This window comes from Schistocerca piceifrons, chromosome X (genome assembly GCF_021461385.2).
Source record: "Schistocerca piceifrons isolate TAMUIC-IGC-003096 chromosome X, iqSchPice1.1, whole genome shotgun sequence".
NCBI lineage: Eukaryota > Metazoa > Arthropoda > Insecta > Orthoptera > Acrididae > Schistocerca > Schistocerca piceifrons.
The window spans coordinates 339,158,320-339,182,964 of record NC_060149.1 but is presented as its reverse complement, the minus strand read 5'-3'; the positions used below and the strand labels follow the sequence as shown (position 1 = coordinate 339,182,964).

Here is a 24,645-nt window from a genome sequence, read left to right as displayed (position 1 = left end):
GCATGGCTCACAGTTTAAAGGCTGTGACATGGAATTGCTCCAAAAAATATTTTACAATATATTCTATTATTGATGTATTATTGAACTCAGATTAAGAAGAAGCATTTTGAATATTATCCTTATGGGTTTAATTAATCACAGTCAAAATTTTTAGAGCTGTTGATACTGAGTGATGTTTAGGAAATAGTTTTTAAAATTAGTCTTAAAGCTGTACCATGAAATGCTGGTTAGCTCAATCTAGCAGAAGTTTGGAAGTGTGGCTTTTATGGAGTACGTCTCTTGTGGGATTCTAGAAGGCACAACTAGGGGAGACTAAAGGACTCTTATCATAATCTTCACATGATTTTCATATTCCACTGCTTGCAATGAAAGCAAATCAACAGAGTGACTAAAATTTCGCTCTTGAACTCTATATCTGTAACTTTCTGTCATGCTTTGATGCATTTCTAAGAGATGTTTAATATCATAGTTTTGATAGTGTTTGGGATACTTCTTTATTTCTTGTATTGGTGACTCTATCCCCTTTATTAAAAGGATGTAAGGTTTATAAATGTTCATTACTGAACAAGTGTTTCATAAATGATTAGATGAAATCAGGGTGTAAAATATGTGTTCTTACTTTCAGTTACTAAGAAGGTCCTTGCTTGCTAACAGCTTTTATTTGATAAAGTGTGCTTTACCTGCATGTTTCTTTCTGTTTCTTAGGGCACATTTTGACAGTTTTCATTTTGAGACATAATTGCAGGATATATATACATATGGGACTGTCTGATACAATGAAGCTGAGTACATTATTAGCAGATTCACAGCCTTTGTTAATATAGATACCAAGAGCCACCTCTGATTTTAATAGAATAAATTAGGAATACTATCAACACTTGGTGAGGTTGTGGGGAGAGTATGTTGCTAAATATGTAAGATGATTAGCTCACACATATGCCTGTATTGTAGCATTGATTAATAAAAATATGACTTTTAGGAGTAAAAGACTGCACATTTTGGACTGCATAATTTATGAGTAGGAGAATATCTACTGGGCAATGTCTATAATCCTCTCAGCAATACTCTGTAGTCAGTAATAACAGCCAAGGCCAAATTCTTTAATTTAAACTATGTGGAATATAAGCCAAATAGAAAAGATGAGAAAAATGAAAATATAGAGAGGTGCTAGGCTTTTTAGTCTCTGGAATGACATAAAAGTCGGAAAAAGCTGACAAGCAGGCACCAATAATTTCACAGGCAACAATAATTGTGAATGGTGAATGGGATTATAAACAAATTATATATCACATGTGAAATCTGAAATTGAGTGAAATGTAACTTTGTGTGTGACTTACTCATTTTTTCCATTCTCAAAGTATTATGCAAAGTAAGTGACTGGTTACAAAATAAATCACTCTTACTAATGAGTGCCAAGTAACAAATATGTGCATAATAATAAGTCCAGCAGTTTAACTGCATTATACACCACCCAATAATGTCAAGAAGTTGGTGCTCATGGAAGTAGACAAGTAACTGAAATAATTTTCAATCAGAACAAGACAGAGAGCACTCATACCATAATTATCCAGTTTAAACAATATTTTTATGAAAATATTTACTTAAACAAATTATTAAATTAAACTTTTCCAGATAACATAAATTTTTCCAGAATTTTAACGTAGTACATAAAGGAGTTATCCAAAAATTTACTTCCATGTGCATTTAATTCGATGTACATAAATGTGAATGGAAATAAATTTGTAAGATGTTTTCTCATTCTACTGCAGAATGTAAATTATACATACACATAATATTATTTACATAATTCAACTCATTGAAAACAGTAGTAATTGATTGGATGCAATAAAACACTGAAACCATTTAATGCCACAAATTTTCAACTAATTATACAACATTCAAATTTTGTACAGCTAATAAATGTCAGTGTGTTGCATTCAAGCCACATTCTAGCTGGCAAGCAGATATTCATATATTATAATTTATGGTGTGATAAATACTTGTTTTTGAACTAGAATTGCTTTTAATCTTACCACAGTCCTACATAACACATACACACATTAAACATTCAATTATATACCAATAAAATTGTCCATCTCCTCAGTATTTATATTTCCTTACTTAATAATACATTATGGCAGTTTTCATTTGGTCTTTTAAACACTTAAAACTGACAGGCATTATTTATTTTGTGATAACACATGCCTGTCAGCTTCATTAAATTAGTTATGTACAAAAGTATATTCCAACTAAGTTGATTATAGGATTGATAATGAGCTGAACAGTAAACAGTAATTGCCCCTTCACTGCAGACTGTACAACATATGAACCATTAAATCTGCTATATGGAACCAGTTGAACTAACATGTTTAACAAATGTTCCAGTAACTCAATAATTTTATACATAAAATGTCATTTATGAAATAAATATTTTGAGTTAGTAACACAAAAATAGTGTTTGTTCTGCAGATAGCTGTAAATGGCATTGTCAGTCATTTTGATGCATTTTAGTAAAATATGGCATTGTCTGTAATGCAATGAACCATGTTTCACATGAATTACACTAGTATGCAAATATGTACAAATGAATTGATTTAATACAAATAAAAACATTACATAGAAAACAGCTTTAATTACTAAATGAGCATTGTGAATCAATTGTACACCCTGTCCTCTTTACATGTACATTGTGTGTTAGAATAAATGTGTACATAAGAACAGTTTTATCTTTCAGACATACTCAATTTCTCTCATTTCTTGCTCTGCTATTCTTCTTCCACTCGTGTGGTACGAATATCTTCGATACACGTGCCATCTTCATCATCGCCATCTTCTTCTTTAACTTCATCACTCCCTTCTTCATCCGCCTCTCTTCCTCCTTCTTTTCTGGAATCTTCTGTTGTTGTGGAAGATGTAGGTGTCTGAATTTGATGTTGCTGTTGGTCTTCTGTTAAATTTCCAAGAGATTCTCCCCCCACACTCCTGCCTGCAGGAGTGAGCAAGCTGTCAGCACCTACCAGACTTCCTGGGAATCCTCCAGACTTCTTCACAGAGGAGCTTTTCCGCAACGTGCTCGTCCGTTGCTGAAGTGTTAATGGTGGCACCGCCTTCTTCACCTCTGATTCAGGTGATGGTGAAGGTGATGATTCCTCACTTGTCGGAGAGTCTGGTGATGAGACGATTACTACTTGCTGTTGTGGATGAGATGTCTCTGGAGGTTTCCTTCCTCTTGAGACTGTCGTAGCTCGCACTCCACGACCGAGGGACCACAGGCCCCCTCCTGCTGAAGAAGTGACTGCTGGGGCTGCTTTTATCACTGGCTGGAGACGTGATGGAGGCAGAGATGATGCTTGGGAGGATGCCAGCAGATGAGGTGAAGGCGCAAAGACCTCCCGAACTGTCTGTGGAAATAATTACTGATGATCTTGTACCAACAATAACAACTCTACAAAAATGTATTTATTTAAGAATTAGTGTGGTACATGCAATGCAATGTGAATGATGGCAGATTTTAAGCCATAATGTATGTTAATGCTGTTTCCAGTCAACTGTCTGAATATTGATCTTTTCTTGAATAAATCCTTACTTTTCTCTGAAACTTACTATTGAAATACATGTGATCTTTCCTCCCTTATCATTACATTTTGTAATCTTACTTCCTGCTTGTCAGTATATAAGTGTTTTAAATTGCTCAGAGTGTGGAGAAAATATTAGTTAGAGTTTTGAGAGTACTGATTCCTTACATAGTCTTGTAGTGAAAAGTTGCTGACATAAATGTGAAAATAATATTTTTTTAACTGTCTGGTAAAATAAAACATAGTCTGAATAAATGTTTTTGGATCAGTAATGAGGTTGCAGCCATGTGTAAAATAAAGAATTTTGAACAGAAGGAAACAACTGAAGTATATGTTATATCAGTCTAGTGAAAGATAACTGACAATAAGCAGTATTTTCTCACATTATGAAACACAAAAAATTAGTGCATCTGTTGTTCGAGAGCCATAATGACTGCAAATATTTTTATGTAACCAGTTCATCAAATGTAGTTGCTTGTGGCTCGTACTTCAAATACAGTAGTTTCTCCACTGACATAAAGGTTCACTGAACTGTATTTAGGGTTCACTTGACGTGTGTGTGTGTGTGTGTGTGTGTGTGTGTGTGTGTGTGTGTGTGTGTGTGTGTGTGTGTGTTCCTACTAGAAGAGCAAAAGGTTGAAAACTAGTGTTAACTGTTTTCTGTTTAGTGTTTCTGTGTGCCATACACCAATCCTCTTTTGGTAAATTGTAGTGTTTCCCTTATTTTATGAATTTTCCCATCTAGGAATTTCACATAAACATTCCATCTGCAGGTAAAGTCCTTTTTAATCAAGCTTTCATAACGTCTACCCAAACATGAAAAATAATTAGAAACGAAATTCAGTCACCTATTTTTTTTTTTAAATTATGAGGTGTGTTGCTAAAATACACTGGCTTAGGGATTATGATTGTCATGTGTCAAATACTGATAGTCCAGATGAAGAGATCTGTTGTTGGCACTGCTTTGCACGTATTGAAATTTGCAGCATCCAGAAATTTTTGTGATCAGGTTACCTTCCATTCAGAAGGCTGTTGCACGCAGTGACTGTTATATTGACTTGTAAATAATAGATTTCAGCTATCAGTTGTCCTTTTTAAATGCTATTGGCAGATCTAGATTTCAGCTAGAAACTAGACATTCTCAATGCACTATCATTTTGGATCAATGCATGTAAAGCCTGTTGGTCGGGCTTCATCCACAGTTCATTGAATACAAAAATGAAAGTGCATTGAGAATGGCTAGTTTCTAGCTGAAATCTAGATCTGCCAATAACATTCAAAAAGGACGACTGATAGCTAAAATCCATTATTTACAAGTCAATTTTTGTGATGTTTAAGATAGCATGAAAAAAAGTAATGTTTCTCCTTGTAGTAACGTATATTTATAATTTTTATAGTCAATTTTCAGTTTGTCAAATTCATGAATAAAAGTGTCACATGTCTATAAAGACATGACCATGCAGTGCTTTGGTGAGCAGTTTTCCTGTTTTTGTGGTCTTCACCCCCAAGACTAGTTTGATGCAGCTCTTCATGCTAGTCTGTTCTGTGACAGCGTCCTAATCTCTGCATACCTACTGAAACCTACATCCATTTGAATCTTCTTCGTCTCTCTTTGCAATTTTTACCCCCCACACTTCCTTCTGTTAGCAAACTGACAATTCCTTCATGCCTCAGAATATGTTCTATCAACAAATCCCATCTTTTTAGTCAGATTGCACCACAAATTTCTTCTTTCTCCCATTTGATTCAGTACCTCCTCATCAGTTACTTGATCTAGTCACATAATCTTCAGAATTCTTCTGTACCATCACATTCAAAAGCTTCCATTCTACTCTTGTCTAAACTGCTTATTGCTTACAATGCACTTCCATACATGGCTGCATTGAGTACAAATATCTTCAAAAAAGACTTACTAAGACTTAAATTTATATTCAGTGTTAGCAAATTTGTCTTTTCAGAAACAATTTTTTTCTGTTGCCAGGCACATTTTATATATCTTGCAAGTCCTTTGCCATCTCTGATAAAATTACAGTGTCATTGGAAATTTCAATTTTTATTTCTTCTCCCTGAACTATAATTCCCTCTCCAAATTTCTCCTTGGCATCTTTTACTTCTTGTTCAGTGTACAAACTGAGTTACACTGGATATAGGCTACAAACCTGTCTCACTCCTTTTTCAATCACTGCTTCCCTTTGTGTCCTACTCCTATTATAACTGCAAGTTTCCATATAAATTGTGGATAACCTTGGGCTCCCTCTATTTTACCCATAAAAATCTTTTGGTAAATCTACAAATGCTATAAATATAGATTTGCTTTTTTTCAGTCTGTCTTCCAAAATACACTGTAGGGTCAGTGGCCTCATGCTTTCTTACATTTGTCCAGAAGCCAAAATGACCTTCCCCAAGATTGGTTATTACCAGTTTTTCCACTCTGCTGCAAACAAATCGTGTCAATATTGTGTAACCATAACTTATTAAACTTAAGGTTTGTAATATTCACACCTGTAAGTGCCTGTCTTCTGAGGAATAGGAATTACTACATTCTTCTCAAAGTATGAAGGTATTTCACTCTTTTGGTATATTTGCGTACATGGTAGAATAATTTTGTCATGGCTGGGTCTCCCAGTGATCTTAATAGTTCAAGGCAATGTCACCTACTCCAGCAGACTCAGTTTGACTTACATTTTTCATAGTTCTCTCAAATTCTTCTCACAGTACCATATCTTCCACCTCATTTTCATTTACATCTTTTTCTGTTTCTGTAACATCATTGTCAAGTCTGCTTCTCTTATATAAGCCCTCTATGACTTCCTTCCAGCATTCTCTTCTTTGCTTAATACAAGCTTGCCTTCTGAACCCTTAGGACTCACACATGTGCTTCATCTTTCTCCAATAGTCTCTTTAATTTTCCTATAGGGAGATTCTATCTTTCCTCTCATTACACCTGTTTCTAAATCCTTGCATTTGTCTGTGAACCATTCCTGCTTTAGCAAATTTGAACTTTCTGCCAGTATCTTTTTTACACATTTGTATTGCCTGTTACCTGCTTCATTTTCTGCATTTTTATATCTTTGCCTTTTGCCAGTTAGATTCAATATCTTGCGCATTATCCAAGGATCTGCTGCCTTCACTATTTCATCTCTTAATACTACTCATTCATCATCTATTGTATCCCTTACTGTTGTTTCAATCAGACATACCATAATACTCTCTTTGAAACTCTGCAATATTAGGTACTTTCAAGTTATCCAGGTACCAATTCCTCAATTTCCTACTTTTCTGAAATTTATTCAGTTGTAATCTGCGGTTCATAAGTAATAAATTGTGGTTAGAGTCCACATCAGTGCATGAAAATTTTGTGCAGTTTAAAATCTGGGTTTAAAATCTGTGTCTTAACAAGATGTAATCTATTGGAAACATTCTGGTGTCTCCAGGTCTCTTCCATGAATAAACCTCCTTTTACGATTTTCAAACCAAGTATTAGCAGTGATTAAATTGTGCTCAGTGCATGATTCTATCAACCACCATCCCCTGTCATTCCTCTCCCACAGTCCATGTTGTCCTTCTTATCCTTTTCTGACTACTGAATTCTAGTCCTTCATTACAATCAAATTAAATTAAAAAGTTGTATTTGTTGAAGATTGTATAAATTATAATTTCATAATTTACCATCTATGAAATGATATCTGTGTTACTGTGTAATCTGTCTTTCTTTGAAGTTCCTAGTTGTTGTTGTTATTGTGTTTGTGTTGCAAAGAGTAACTTGGTGTTGATTTAACAACACTGAAAAAATCTTTGTTTAAGCAGCATATTTGCTAGGCATTTTAATTCCTGACATCGTAACAGATGTGCGATGTTCTGATAAACATTGATTTGATGAATAATTGAGAGATATAGTTCAATAAAGTGTCATAAGAGAAGGGGAATTCAAGTAAACAACCTGTGATTTTATACCACATTATTGTGGGCAACCTACGAAGTCATACATATTTTTGCATGTTTGAAAGAGGACACAGAATAAGAAAAACACTCCACTTGGTGGAGTGGACAAGACAAAAATCATGACTGAATAAAAAACAAAAAACTGAAAAATTAATTGGTGGGAAACCTGAAGGTTATTTTGAGATGTGACACTGTTTGTGACGTGATAAGTGGTATTCTAATCAAACCAGAAACAAAAATTGAAGGTTATGTTGCAAAATTAGCTACTTGAATGGAAGCAAATTCCAAAATGAAAAAATGTCTCATTTTGTCACTAGATACAAAACCGTTAATCTGTGATACCACATGTGAACCTGCAAAAGATGTATGGGAAAACTTGCACTAAATCTATGATAGTTAATCTGAAGGAAATATCAATGTGTCATGATATAAGTTTCATAATACTGAATGGGAATGGTCAGGTGGTATGCAAGGTCATTTAGCAAAATTTTATGACTTTCTGGCAAAGATATCTTTGCTAAATAAACCATTAGGTGCAGCTGATTTGTATGCATATTTTCTTCAGGCAGTGCCAAAAGAATTCGATCACATTTATGTGACTTGGTATGATATTCCACTAGAATATAAAACATAGCATAAACTGCAGAAAATATGTCTGAATTATGAGTTGCAAACACAAGGAAGAAATTAAGCAAGTTTAGCAACTGAATTTTTTTCAAAATCCAAGGGATGTATATCAGCACAGCAACAGGGCAGAAATAAAATGGTTAGTGTGGAAATAGGGCAAAACTGAAACAAACAAGATATGAGCAAGTGTTTTTCCTGTGGTAAAAATGAGCACATTTTGAAAGACTGCAACAGAGGTTTAGTGTGTTTTAAATGCAGAGGTATAGGTAATCTACCCAGGAACTGTCTTAGTTGTGGTGGTTATTGAATGTTATCATTTGTGAAACTACCATCAGAAGTAATTTTAAGAAAGGTGTTGCCTGAGATATCTGATTCAAAATTTAGATATATCAGTGTGTGATAAATGGTACACTGATAGTGGTGCAACACATCACACAAAAAAAAACACTGAGATGGTCTGTTTCATACAGTCCTTTTGATAAACCAAATAACCTGTGCATCAGATCATTTGGAAGTGGCCATATTGATGTCAAAACTTTTGATGGAAAAAGGGAGACTATATGATATTTTGAAGATGTGTGGTACTGTCCAGATGGTACTTGTAATTATTGTCTATCAGAAAGGATGGAGAAAAAGATATTGATCAAACTATTAAAAATGTTGGTAAAATGTTGGTATTTTACAGTGACAACATATCAATTGCTGTTGCCCTAACTGAAAGCATCAGTAGCTGCTTTACAATCTGAACCACCTGGATCTTTCCATCCACCACCAGTTTCTCTGAACTAAGCAGATCAGAGTTATCCTTACAACACATCCTCCACTCCCGTGATAGTCCTAGTCTCAATCTCAGGTAACCCACTGTCCTTACACCCTCCACCCAACAGTTTCCCCTACCTCTGGCCTTTCACCCCTGCCGAATTCATGTCCCCAAATTGCCTTCAGCGTGTGCTGCTTCTGCTCAGCCACTACAGTTGTGCCAGTCCGTACCTGCCACCCTTCCCTCCCACATTTCTAGCCAGAAACCTCTGAGCTGCTGGCCAGCCAACCCCAGTGCCTCTCCCTGTCTCCCATCTACCTCACCCTCTATCTACCACACCAAATACAACCCACACCACAACTAGTCTGCCTGACAAGAAACAGTATTCACGCTGCTAGTTGAGCTGGTATCATGTAGGGGGTGTAGGCGTGCGTGCTTTTTTGTGTGTGTGTGTGTGTGTGTGTGTGTGTGTGTGTGGGTGGGTGGGCGCGCGCGCGCGGGTGTGTGTGTGTGTGTGTGTGTTGGTATTTTACTATAGCTTGCCAAAGAATAACTGCAAAAGCTAGCAATTTTCTTTCCTTTGTATGAGCCTATTAACAACTCAATACTTCTGCTTTTTGGTGAGTAGTCTCCTTTGACCCAAAAGTATTTACATTCTACAAGAACTTTCCCACAACACTGAAAGCAAGAATGAACTTTATTATTTGGCACTGAAAGTAATCCAGCAAGAAAAATCTTTTGTTGCAAAAGGAGCTCCTGATACTCTTCAAATGTGGCATGAAAAATTTGGATACCAGAGTAAATGCCATGTACAATCAGTGTTGACAGTGAATGGTGTTGCTGTAAAAGTCGATGGTGAATTTTATGAAGGTTGTATGCTAGGTAAACATCAGCTAGTTTTTGGTAACTGAGTCTATAATTCAACTAGCCCAGAAGAATTAGCCTCAGATAATTTCTGTGGTCCAGTAGAACAAAAATGTTTAACTGACTATCAATATTTTATGTTTTTAAGGATATTTCTGGTTTTAGGGTGACATATCTTTCAAGGCAAAAAAATGATGTTAGACAGAAGTTACCAACATTTATTGAGATAGTGAAAACACAAGCTCAACTGAATATTAAAGAATTACAAACACATAGTGGCGAAGAGTTTGATAACTGTGATGTAAAAAAGTGTGGTGGGTCAGTTGCGTTGAAACATTCTTTGATTGTATCATATAAAAGACACCCAAATAGAGTTGCTGAACATAAGAACAGATTATCTGTGTGATGGTTCATTCATGCCTTCAGTCAGCAACGCATATTCCAAAAAGCATTGTGGGATGAAGCTGTACTTGCTGCAGTTCATACTCTTAACCAAACTGGTCCAAAAAAGATGAAAGGGAAAACACCAATTGAATTATTTTTGAGAAAGAGGTATCAATTTTGTCGTCTGAAAGTATCTGGGACAGAATGCTTTGTCCAGACTGCAGAACAGAAATGGAAGAAGTTTGATGCCAAATCTTTGAAAGGCTATATAGCTGGCTATGATGACTGTGTAAACCTTCCAGACAGGTATTCACTTATTGTCAGCTGAGATGTGAGATTCAGGAATGAAATATTACAACAACCTTTGAAGAGTGATGTTTCCAAATTAGATGACATCTAAACTACGAATGCCTTTACACGAGCCACATCATGTAATCTGAGTGATGAGGATACCTTAGAAGAAAATACTAAGGGACTGGATTATCATGCTCATGATGGATGTCTGAAGGTGCAAAAGACCTTTCCTTAAATGGAGTTGAAAATATAGATGGACAATGAGTTTTGAAAAATACAGAAATGATTAGAAGGCCAATACATAACCAAGATGAATTTGAGCAAATGAAGATGATGATCCTGAGGGATATTCTGAAAGACTTTAATGAAGCAGTGACGTCTTCAGATGCAGAAAATTGGTAAGCTGCAATGGATTAAGAAGTGCACTCACATCAAAAGTTTACTACCTAGAAACTAGTTGATTTATCAGCCAGAAGGAGAATTATTAGTAATCAATGGGTGTTTGCAACAAAGTAAAATAATATCAATGATACTGTCTGCTACAATGCATGATTCGTAGCAAAAGGTTGTAGTCCCAGGCCAAGAGTCGATTTTTGTGAAAAATTTATTCCCATAATTAGGTAATGAGGGTTACAGTATGATGATGGTACAGTTCATGTGTGCAGATTGCTTCGAAGCTTATATGGATTGAAGGAAGCAGAAAAAATGTTGGTACTGCCTTAAGAACTCAAATTTATGGCACAGCAGAGCTGATCCATGTACGTATTTTAATGAAAATTTAATCCTTTTATTTCATGTGGATGATGGATTCATGATGGAATGGTTCATAGTTGCACAAAATAATTACAAGAAAAGTTTGATATTATGGTCAGTAAAGTGAATTGTTATCTTTGCCTTCAAATTCAAAGATTTGAAAATTGTGTGAAGATTAATCAAACTGCATATGCAAAAAGTGTGTTGGTAAGATATGGTATGACTGGTACAATTCCGTTATCTTAACCTGAATGAATACATGAGGATTCACTGCCAAATGCTGATACTGGCACTAACCAAGAGATTATTAATGGCCTCACATATTTAACACTGGGAACATGACTAGATATAACATATGCTGCTTCAAGAGCATGAGATTCACCTGCTGAAGTGCACCTTACATTGGTTTAACAAATTCTTCACTATCTGTTCAGTTTAGAAAAAAGAAGAGTTCTGCTACAGAAGCTTCTAGTGGCACTGATCATGTAGGTGAAAAATTGACTAGAATGTTCTAAACATACTGAAACACTTTATCACTATGCACAACAGTTAGTCATTGAGAAAAAGATCAATATAAAATATGTTTGAGCACAAGATCCGGCAACAGACATTTTCACTAAGGATTTGCCAGTGAAGATATTATCAAGAATAAACTTTGATTTGAATGACTTTTGTTAAATCTCTGATCAGTAATAAAATATGAACATTGCTGGAGAATGTTGAAAATTGTATAAATTACAATTTAATATTTTATTATATATGTGACATCTGTGTTACTGTGTAATTTTGTCTTTCTTTGAAGTAGTTGTTGTTGCATTTGTCTTGGCAAGAGTAGCATGATGTTGAGTTTAGAACACTGAAGAAATCTGTAAGCAGAACATTAGTTATGTGTTTTAATTCCTGACAGTGATCAACGATCTTCATTGGCAACCAATAAGTTATTGACACAGTTTATCATCATATAGTTGTGGCAGAAGCCTTGAAAAGTGAGGAGAAATATAGATTTGTTTGAAAAAGACAATGGTCAATGGCCTGAGTGTAGTACAGCTGTTTTATTGTTCTTGGTGAGTAACAACAAGGGGGCTAGGTTTCCTATTCATGTGTCAGCCTTCCATATTTTGAACATTATTCAGTGGAGTATTTTCCTTTTCAAATTGAAGAAAAACTCTTCCAAAGAAAACTGATTTTCTGACATAAATGATGTCAAAGAAAGTGTTGCACATATACTTTTGTTGTTCTGGAATTCTGTGTTGTAATTTCAAATTTTTCAGCAACTGTGTCATCATGTTAGATAATTCATACAAATAGCACAAGGTAGAAAAATTCTCTGATAATTCTTGGAAAAAAGTTATTTAATATTGCATTTATGAACTCCTTGTGTGCCCTTAGCAGTCATCAGTTACATGTCACTCACATTTCCTAGAATTTGCTGGTTTGTTTGTAAACTTCCATTGCCACGTGTTTTTGATGTGATAGGCATTGTATTAAAAAATGTAGGGAACAAAAAATATTAAAAAGTAATGTAAGAAATTGACATTTTTTCGTTACAACAGTGGACTTCACAAGGTATGAACAATATCAAGAACATTTTGAAAACTAAAAATATACACACACCCAACATAATGAAAGTATGGTACACCACTTGAAGTCTCTAGATGCCCTATACTATCAATCCAAAATATGCCAGCTAACTATGTTCTTTTACCATAATTACAGTGTTTAATCTTCAGGAGAGCTTTCTCTTGTGACTCGCCGATCATTCAAAGTGCCGCCGCGCAATTATGTGCGTCGTCTACATGCAGCGCTGTCTGACAGCCATGCAGAAGCTGCGCCACCTAAGCGGCCAGCCAGCCAGCGGCCACTAGACTTGGACTCAATGCTCATTTGAATGTCACCATGTTCACATGTCGTGTTTTGTCAACTTGCTCAGTGACTTACAGGTATTGTGTCATTTTGAAATATATGTGTTCAACTTGAAGTTATAACAATTGGCGACGAGGTAGTGGATTTTTCCTTTTCATCGTTGATCCGCCGGTTTCCATGGCTACTGTAGAGCAACTATTGCAATGTCTCAGTGAACAGCAAACGCTTCTAACATCAGCGATTCCTGATTTCACCGCGGCATCAAATGCGGGCCGTTTCTCATTGTTGTCTATACCTCCTTTTCCTCCTTATGACGAGACGGCGTAAGATTGGTCTGATTACGAAAAACGTCTTCGACAGTACTTCTTGGCATTTCATGTCACGGACAAACAAACATGTAAGTCTGTGTTCCTTTCATGGATTTCACCTCAAATGTATCGGTTGTTGTCGCAATTGTCCCCTTTGAAAGACCCTGCGTCTTTGTCCTTTGCTGAAATGTGCTCACTTCTGCCCGTCTATTTTCAAAAGCAAACGCATGTGGTAGCCTCTCGTGTTGCCTTTTATCATTGTCAAAAACAACTGCATAAATCCTATTGCGCTTGGGCTGCTGAACTTCATGGCCTCAGTCGAAAGTGTCAATTTGTTACTGACGTTCACAAAGAATCCTATGCCGATTCCATGGTACGGGATGCTATTATCTGCTCAGCACCCGACAAAGAAGTTAGGCAATGTGCCCTTCAGTTGGAAAATCCGACTCTAGATGAAGTCCTCTCCATCGTGCAGTCTTTTAAAATTTCTCGCGCCGCTGTGGCACAAATAGAGGCGTGGGGTGACGTCGGGGAAATACAACCTCTGTGCGCTGTTGATGACGCGTGCGGTGTGTCCCCACCGACCAGTACGCTCCCACGCGCAGCCTCGGCCTAGCCGTAAACAACTATCTAAGAAACTGCAGCAAAACCCCCAGCAACTTCCTTCATGTCCGCAGTGTTTTACGAAACAAACACGCGAGGATTGTCCCCAACATTGGGCCATGTGTGTCAATTGCAAAAAGAAGGGTCATGTGCCTTCTGTTTGCAAATCTGATCGCATCCATGATGTTCATGATTATGACGCTGATTCTGCTTCAGTGTTGTCTGTCAATTGCACTTCTTCCCTTTCAGGGAAGTTATTCCTCACTGTCCAAATCCTTGGTAGGGATGCTCACATACAGGTGAATACTGGTTCTGCTGGCACTATCATTAATTCTCAGACGTATCTTCAGTTGGGTTCTCCACTCCTATCACCTGTCACTTGACAACTACGGACGTACAATACACAGAAGATTTCTCTCTTGGGACAATTTAATGCTGAGGTATCTTACAGTTCCGTCGTTTGCACTGTTCCCATATTTGTGGTCGACCAGGGTAATGCAGAGAATCTTTTGTTTCGATGCCTTTCACGTTTTTGGGTTCTCCATAGATGACTCTGTCAATATCATCTCTGATGCTATTCCTTATGCTCAATTGGATTCCTTGTCGACGGCATTTTCGTCCCTTTTTTCTCCTGGGTTAGGCCGTGAAAATGACTTTGAAGCTCATATCATGCTCAATACCCACTGCTCGACCTAAGTTTTTTCGGGCTCGGCCCATTCCTGTGGCCCTTTGTGATCGGGTAAAACAGGAGCTGGATCGTCTCACTAATTCAGGGGTCTCGCTTCTTCTCACCTCCAGTGAGAGGTCCTCTCCTGTCATTGTCGTTGCTAAGCCAAATGGTGATATTCGTCTCTGTGGTGATTTTAAAGCCACTGTAAATGCCCCAACCTGAAGAATTGTTTACTAAACTTGCTGGAGGCCAGTATTTTTTCTAAAATTGACCTTTCAGAAGCTTATCATCAACTTCCTCTTGACGCTACTTCCTGGCAGTTTCTGGTCCTTAACACGCCTTTCGGCCTCTATCAATACCAACGTTTGCGATTCAGGGTTGTCAGAGCCCCTGCTCTCTTTCGGCGATTTTTGGAACAATTATTGCCGCCTGCCCCTGGGTGTATCAATCACATGGACGACATTGTTGCCACAAGCTCCACCACTGACGAACATCTTCAGAATCTCCGCACACTTTTTCATGTCTTACAGACTGCTGGTCTTAAGTGTAATCTTCAGAAATCGCAGTTTTTTCAGGCATCTATCACGTACTTCGGGGTCCAGCTCTCTTGGGATGGTATTCGTCCGCTTCAGCAAACTGTCGCTGCGATCAATGCTGTTCCTTGCCCTACATCCATTAAGGAACTGCAGGCTTTCTTGGGGAAAATAGCATACTATCACAGGTTTTTACTGTCTGTGGCTTCGGTGGCTCAGCCATTGCATCGCCTGTTGCATAAAAACGTGTCTTTTCACTGGTCCGCGTCATGCGATGCGGCTTTCCAAAAATTGAAGACAATGCTGAAACAGGCCCCGTGCCTGGCTACATTTCGACCTGGCCAACATCTCATTCTTGCCACGGATGCCTCTCAATACAGGGTTGGTGCAGTCCTTGCGCACCGTTTTTCTGACGGTTCTCAACAACCCATTGCTCATGCCTCCAAAACGCTCACGGATGCCCAACAAAAGAATTCTCAAATTGAAAAAGAAGCTTTGGCCATTATTTATGCTCTTCATAAGTTTGGAGTTTTTCTCTATGGATCCAAATTTCATCTTGTTACGGATTACAAACCACTTGTTTCCTTGTTTCATCCATCAACGTCACTGCCCGACAAGGCTGCACACCGCCTCCAGCGTTGGGCTCTTTACTTGTCTCGTTTCAATTATGAGATTCATTTCCGGCCGACGGCTCAACATGCGAATGCTGACGCTCTGTCTCGCCTTCCCATGGGTCCTGATCTGGCATTCGATAGGGACGAACTTTTGTGTTTCCACCTGGATGTTGCCGAGTAGCAGGTTGTGGACGGATTCCCCATCACCGGGGACTGGCTGGCGGCTGCTACGGGTTCTGACCCTACCCTCTCCCAGGTTTTACGCTGTATTCAGAATGGTTGGCCAGATCGTCTGTCCACTAAAAGTTCTGATCCGTTGCGCAACTACTACGCTTTGCGCTACGGCTAGGGATGGTGTTATCCTCCTTTCCACCGACAATGCTTCGCCGCGAGTTGTGGTACCTGCGTCTTTGCGTGCTTCGGTCTTGCGCCTTCTTCACCAAGGGCACTGGGGTGTCTCTCGCACAAAATCTCTGGCACGCCGTCATGTGTACTGGCCTGGCATCGACTCTGAAATAGCACACATGGTCGCTGCCTGCGGCCCTTGTGCGTCACAGGCCGCCACCCCGAAGTCATCTTTGTCACCGTGGCCTTCGCCTGAGATGCCCTGCTGACTTTGCGGGACCTTTTTTAGGTACTTATTGGCTACTCGTAATTGACGCCTACTCTAACTTTCCTTTCATTGTCCGTTGTATGTCGCCTACCACTGCGGCAACCACAAATGCTCTCGCCCGCATTTTTTCTTTGGAAGGCCTTCCCTCTACTCTTGTTACTGATAATTGTCCGCAATTTGCCTCTTCCGAATTTGCGGATTTTTGTGCTCGTCACGGCATCATGCATGTCACGGCCCCTCCGTTCCATCCACAATCAAACGGTGAGGCCGAACGACTGGTCCGCACATTTAAGGCTCAGATGAGGAAACTCCTGACTTCTTCTGCTGCTGCTGATGATGATGCACTTCTCCAATTTCTGGCTTCTTACCGTTTCACACCCATGGGCAACCACAGCCCAGCTGAGCTCTTACATGGCCGATAGCCCCGCACGCTACTTCATCTTCTGCGGCCTTCCACCTCACGGCTGCGGGTGCCTTCGCTTGGCCGGTTCACCACCGACGACCTTGTATGGGTATGGGGAAATGACAGGCAGCCAAAACGGAATCCGGGCCGCATCTTACGACACTGTGGCTGACACTTGTATGAAATCCAGATGGACATGGGTGTTGCAGTGTGTCATTCGGACCAGCTTCAGCCTTGTGTGCCGGCAATGCCTGTTCTGAATGCCGCTACACCATCTTCGGCTCTACCTGACGCTCGGGATCTTGGCATCTCTCATTGCTCACAATACAGCCCTCTCACCATCATCTCGGTGCCAGTACAAGAACGGACGCCACCAGGAGACGTGCCCATGCAAGAACCAGATGACCATCTCGCCTCCTTCTCCTACGGACACTGACACATTGCCCATGTCTCCTTTTATATCAACCGGACTTGCGCAATGTGCAGATTGGTGCACGGGGCCCCGGCAGATTCGACCCCTACGTCTCCTGTCGTCTCGACCCCTTATCATCGGGGACACTTCCGTCCGTGCGAGAAGCCTCCTCCTCAAGACTTTACAGCCAGTCAAACAACACCTATGGACATTCGCAATCTACAGGCCACCTCCATTAAGACCAATGCAAAAATTTCAAAGGGGGGAAAAGTGTTGTGACTTGCCGATCATTCAAAGTGCCGCCGCGCAATTATGCGTGTCCTCTACATGTGGCGCTGTCTGACAACCATGCAGCAGCTGCGCCACCTAAGCGACCAGCCAGCCAGGGGCCACTAGACTTGGACTCAGTGCTCTTTTGAATGTCACCATGTTCACATGTCGTGCTTTGTCAACTTGCTCAGTGACTTACATGTATTGTGTCGTTTTGAAATATATGTGTTCAACTTGACGTTATTAACACTTTCTCATTCACATTGATACAAAGAAAGTGGAATTTGTCTCAATTCTTCATGAAGCATAGTAGTAATGGTCGCCAATTTTTATGCAAATTTAACTGGAACACAACTGGTACTTCCCATTGGAAGGCTTTGTAAGTGGGATAATCCAGCAAACACACTTGAGTTTGTTAGATACAACAATCCATGTTTTGTGAGCAGGGACATTATCACACAGATACAGAAGTCAGCTGACTACAAGTTGTTCCTTCACACATGCAGGCACCTTTCCTTCATAAAGTATGAGAGCTGTGTGTGTACGTATATCTGTTAAGTGTAGATGACTATAACAGTGTGTGTGTGTGTGTGTGTGTGTGTGTGTGTGGGGGGGGGGGGGGGGGGGGGGTGTTGTATTCACTTTGGAGATGATGACAGAAGGGAAAGGGTGAATCCCAGTGCCAGCACATAGCCTCTTGAAGAGCACCAAGGGGGCCACTGAGCTTAATGTGCCCACGTAATGTATGGATTACAGCCAACAGGACCACATGCCCTCACTCCACGAGACACTGCAAAGAGAACTGGAATTTAATCCAGGAAGTTGGTGCAAAGACCAGTGATCATAACACCACCACCTCTCCCATCCCCTCTGTTGTAAAGGCAAAGGGAAAATTGTCAACAGTGTGTGCTGTACCTGGATGGTCACCAATCCCACCACTGTCATGCCCGAGAGTGCTTAACATCAGTGATCTGATAACAGCTGGTGTATCCACCTCAATATGGCCACTGACAGTTTTCTTATCATAAACTCCTTTATAATATTAATAAAACATGGGAAGTAATTCAAGGATTATTTGAAGATGTAGATACAAAATTGGCAAAATTGTTAGGATTTCATATTGTTTTCAAATGAATCTGGGAGGAAAATATTAGCCATGTCTCCAGGAAAATTGAGTATTTTATCTCATGTGGAAACTGACAGATACAAGCACTGATGAATATCTGAAGAAAGCATACTTTGATCTTTTCATCATTTTCTAAGGCATACTTGTATGGTGACATTCCTGTCAGATAAATGAAAATCTGAAAAAAATAGAATAATGAAAACTGTGAATTCCAAGGAACATTGCTATCTCCTCTTGATAAAAACTGAAGATACTGACTGTTGTACACCTTATACCCAACCTGTGGCATCCCCTGGTAGCACAGCCACCAACCATACACATGTACAACAAGTTTCCACAGTTTTGGCTCACTAAAGATGCTTCCTCTGGAACTCAGACAAAAATAATCCAGTGAAACACACAAATACACAGGGTTTTTTACAACCATACCTCCAGGAGCCACCATGGTGCTGTATGGCCACAGCCTCACCACCAGAGCAATGATTGTAGCCGCAACCAGCACTGCTATTTACATCTACATTTATACTCCGCAAGCCACCCAACGGTGTGTGACGGAGGCACTTTATGTGCCACTGTCATTACCACCTTTTCCTGTTCCAGTCGCGTATGGTTCGCAGGAAGAATGACTGCCAGAAAGCCTCCGTGCACGCTCGAATCTCTCTAATTTTACATTCGTGATCTCCTCAGGAAATATAAGTAGGGGGAAGCAATATATTCGATACCTCATCCAGAAATGCACCCTCTCGAAACCTGGACAGCAAGCTACACCGCGATGCAGAGTGCCTCTCTTGCAGAGTCCGCCACTTGAGTTTGCTAAACATCTCCGTAACGCTATCACGCTTACCAAATAACCCTGTGCCGAAATGCGCCACTCTTCTTTGGATCTTCTCTATCTCCTCTGTCAACCCGACCTGGTACAGATTCCACACTGATGAGCAATACTCAAGTACAGGTCAAACGAGTGTTTTGTAAGCCACCTCCTTTGTTGATGGACTACATTTTCTAAGGACTCTCCCAATGAGTCTCAACCTGGCACCCGCCTTACCAACAATTAATTTTATATGATCATTCCACTTTAAATCGTTCTGTACGCATACTCCCAGATATTTTACAGAAGTAACTGCTACCAGTGTTTGTTCTACTATCATATAATCATACAATAAAGGATCCTTCTTTCTAAGTATTCACAATACATTACATTACATTCTGCTATCGGGGCACTACGCCACTTCCAGGGGTTACGTGCTTTCTCTGGTATTCTTCTGCCAGATGGGTACTTAGGTCACCCTCTGACTACTCTGCAGTCAGTTCACACTCATGGCTTTATGCCAACTGCACCAAGTAGTTCCTCAATCAGAGTTCTTTTACAAATCGCACACTATGCTCTGGGCTGTACGCTAGCTGTGCCTAGTGGTCCATATGTCAGAGTTATTTCACCAAGCACATTCTATGCTTAGTGCTCTATGCTGGCTGCATCTAACAGCCCATCCACTGCAAGACTGCAATGGATGGATCACTAGATGCAGCTGGCATAGCTCAGCTCAGCTCACACTACAATGGCGATGTAGATCAGCATATGCACCATTCTTGTTCCTGCAGTGGGGACAAGAATCAAAGTTCACAAAATTGAGTTACAGTCTGCACCTCCAAGATCAAAGATTCAATGTTGTCTTTCTAGCTACAACGGCTATGAGGTTCACAGTTTAAGTCCCAGACTGCAACACCATGGATCAAAGATTCAACATTCTCATCACCTACAATGGTGATGAGGATAATGTTCTGTTTAAGACTCCACTGATGTAATAACTGCTTCACTGGTCCACAGGCATCACATCAGATAATGTTGTGAAAGCTCCACAATACTTTGAGACAGCTGCTCGTCATCTTCAGGTGCTACTGTTGCTGCAGTGGCTCACCAATATATCCTCTGGCTTGCTAAAAGAGCACAGGCACCAAGAGGATGGGGCCATAATGTCACTGTAGATGAATCATAGAGGACAACAAAATCCAGTGCTCCCTGCCATAGAAATGTGCCATGATCTTTGCATGCATGACACGGTAAAAGTGCAGCCACAAATCTCAGTCCATCGTGCACATTGACGGTGTGTTGGCACCCAATTTAAGTGTCCAGAGTCTGATTCCTCATCTGTGTTGATTCAGATTTGTTTGTCTGTGGCCAATTCAATGCACAAGTTGCTGAAGTGGCATCACCTCAAAAGACTTGCACCAGGCTATCAGGTCTACCTGCCAGGAGGCCCTTGCCACACAACATTTCAAAATCATTGTGGTCGATGATGCCTTAGCACCACCAGTGCTGGTTCCCTTGCCTTGCTAACCTAAAATGCCATGTCTCTATTAACCAGGTCATTACTTATACATATTTTGACCACCTCTTTAATGATGGAGTCCAAGTATGTGCAGGCAGCCGAGAGAATTGTTGTTTCTCTGTAGTTCATATTATGTTTCTTGTCAAGGCAGTGTTGAGCAACAGCAGACTTTTCTGGCTGATCCAATCTTGTGTGATGTCTATGTTCAGTGCATCTATCTTTAACAGTGTGATATGTCTGCTCAATGTATGATTTCCCACAGTGGCACAGGATTGTATATGCCCCTGATATCCTTAGGCCCAGGTTTTCTTTAACAGAACTCAGCATTATTTGCACTCATGCTGGAAGGCATTAGACACATTTTATTTGATGTTTTGTGAAGTTCTCTGTTTCTTCTGACTGTTGTTGAAGTTTAGTGCATGCAGGTTGAAATGCATGTTGAAGTTTAGTGCGTGCAGGTTTAAATGCATTTTGAATCTGCCCATTAAGGATTTTATCAGTGCTGTTGAACAAGGTGTCTTGAACCTTCCCAGTGAGGCTGCTAAAGAAATAAGGCGACAGACTTGCAGGACCATAACTAGGATGCCCACACTAAAATAGAACATCAACACTTAAGAAAGAAAAGTGTTCCATTCCTTATCAGAAGACACAGAAATAGTAATTTTACTTGCTGACAAGAGAAACACTACTGTTGTTCTGCGTGCAACATCTTATTTTGGCAAGATCCTGGATTTACTACAGGACCTATTGTATCATCATCTTCAGAAGGATCCAACTGATGCAGTACAATGAAAGATATATGCCCTCCTCAAATCCAGCCAATGTCCTGAACATCTTGAAAAGAGCTGAAGAGCACAAGTGCAAATTCCACCATGACTTTATGAGCTACTTAAGATACACAAGGAAAGGGCTCCACTTTGCTATATTCGAAACTCAGAATATTTTATACAGCGACTGAAGACTTTGCATCTTGAACCAGCTGACATATTAGTGAGTTTTGATGTGGTCTCTTTGTTCACACGAGTACCTATCGTAGATTGACTACAACTTACAGTAATTAAGTTGGAGGAGGGCACCTTACATCTATTCAAATACATGCTTACCTCAACTTACATTTTACTTAATGAACAATGTTTTTAGCATACTGTTGGCGTTGCTATTGGCAGCCTTTTGTCTCCCATGGAAGACTTTAAGGAAATAGCACTTTAGTCACAGTTTTGAAATCTAAATGTTTTTGGAGATGTGTAAACAACATCTTTGTAGTAAGGCCACATGGGGCAGCAAAGCTTCCTACATTTGTGGAACACCTTAACTCCCTCCATCCGAGCATGTGCTTCACCATGGAAGTGGAGAAAAATGGAGACCTCTCGTTTTTAGATGACTTGGTTTGCAGAAAAGAATGTGGTTCCTTATTTGAAGTGTGTTCTGTAAACCAACTCACACGGACCTATATTTATGAGCTACAAGCTAGCACCACCCATCTCAACACAGTGGTGTATTACGGACTGTCATTCATAGGACTAGAGTTATCTCGAATCCAGGAAGCTTATCAGAGGAGCTTAGCCATTTTCATTCTGTGTTTGTATAGAACAAGTACTCTGATAAACAGATTCAAAATGCATTTCAACCTGCATGCACTAAGCCTCAAGAACAGCCAGAAGAAACAGAGAACTCCATGAGGACGGATTTTCTACCCTGTGTTGATGGCATGCCCTTTAAGATCTGCAGGCTGTTCAAGAAACATAAAATAAGATGTGTATTTTGCCCTACAGCATGAGTGATATGATGCTGGATTCTGTTAAAGACAACGTAGGTCTAAGGAGATAAGGGATATTTAGAATCCTGTGCCAGTGTGGGAAATCATACATTGGCCAGATATGTCACACTGCTAAAGATAGATGTGCTGAATATAGATATCACACCAGACTGGGTCAGTCATAAAATTCTCCTGTTGCTGAACATTGTCATGACACTGGACATGGCAAGAACTATGAAGAAACAATTATCCTTTCATCTACCTCCATGTACTGGGACTCCATCATTAAAGAAGTGGTTGAAATATGTATAAGTAATGACCTGATTAATAGAGACATGGCATTTTAGCTTAGCAAGGCAAGGGAACCAGCACTGGTGGTACTAAGGCACCATTGGTCACAGAGTAATGAATCCAAATCAACACAGATGGGGAATCGGAGTCAGAACACTTAAACTGCCTGCCAACACACCGCCCACATGCATGCTAGCCCATGATTTGCAGCTGTGCTTTTCCCACATTACACATGTGAATATCGTGCCCCACTTCTCTGGCAGGGCACACTGGATGTCATTTTCCTCTATGATTCATCACAATGACATCATAGCCTCACCCCTTGGTGCCTGCACTTTTCTAGTGAGCCAATGCAGAAACATGTCAGTAGGCACCTGGACATGATGGGCAGTTGTCTCATTGAAATATTGTGCAGCTTGCACAAAATTATGTGACATGACACCCATGAATCACTGAAGCAGGATAAATGTTTGCACCGTCCTTGTCCCATACTAAAAGACAATGAGGATGCTGCAAAATTTAGTCTGCAGCACCTAGGTTTGAAGATTCAATGTTCCCAGCCTACCTACAGTAATGATGAGGATACTTGGTGTGAGTGTTACATTCCCAAAGTGATTTCCATTCATACTGCCAGAATTTTAAGCTTTGTGATTGCTCAGAGTAGTTTTCCATACCTGTGAACTACTTCAGACTGTTGTTGATTTTTGCCTCATATTTGTGCTCTCTTTTCAGTATCTCCCTGCTTATTCTGGTGCTCATGCATATTGCATTCTTCAGGTCCTTAACACAGGTGCAGACCTTGCTACCCTGCCCTATGTCCACTTATGGGGCCTATTCAATCCTTATTCTGGCAATTTTTGTGCTGCAGTGCACACCCTACATTTTATGACATCTTCCTCTACACCTATCTATCCTCCTCCTCACAGTCTCAGTGCTCATCAACAAATTACACATTCCTCAGCACTGGCGATGCCACTCTTCAACACTTTACACATACCGTGATGTCACCCGCACCACTCCTCGAAACCTTACATATTTTGCGGCATTCCCTCAACACCTTATATACATACTTAAAGCCTTCAGCACTTCTGCAACCTCATGGCCTTTCCCCACCCTCCAAGTGCAGCATCTCCAAGTACTCATTAACCCATGCTCTCCCACTATTTTCTTTCACCCTTCCATTGTTCCAATGACATCTTTTCATAGTACCAGCACCATCCATGGCACTCTTGCTGGACCCATCTGCACCATTGCTGGGACCACTGCCTCTAGCACCATCACCTCAAGCGTAATTTACTCCAGCCACACCATTGATGCCAACCTCATCATCAACTCCAGCTGCACCATTGACTCCAGAGGCAACATGGCCTTCCTACAGTGACATCACCTCTAGCAGTGACATCACCTCTAATGGCTACATCACCTCCAATGGCCCCATCATCTCCAGTGGCACCATCGCCTCAGTGGCACCATCACCTCAGTGACACCATCACCTCCAGTGGCACCGTTGCCTCAACGTGGCACCATCAACTCCAACAGAATAATTACTTCCAGCAGCACCATCACCTCTCTCATCACACCCGAGACCATACATGTTTCTGGTCTTGCTCTTGGGCAAACACACCTCTGACTAGGCCTGCCCACGACCCACCCTTGT

The 24,645-nt window shown here is 40.2% G+C and overlaps 1 protein-coding gene across 1 annotated transcript in view; it reads right to left on the bottom strand.

Annotated features, from left to right (window-relative positions):
• Positions 1-2,705: 2,705 nt before the first annotated feature.
• The window catches only part of LOC124722893 (rho GTPase-activating protein 100F), an 800,721-nt gene continuing 778,781 nt past the window's right edge, over positions 2,706-24,645 (bottom strand). Inside the window, exon 18 of the mRNA XM_047248035.1 lies at positions 2,706-3,397. Within this exon, the coding sequence (XP_047103991.1) occupies positions 2,766-3,397 (632 nt within the window). The 3' untranslated portion in view covers positions 2,706-2,765. The remainder of the gene's footprint in view (positions 3,398-24,645) is intronic.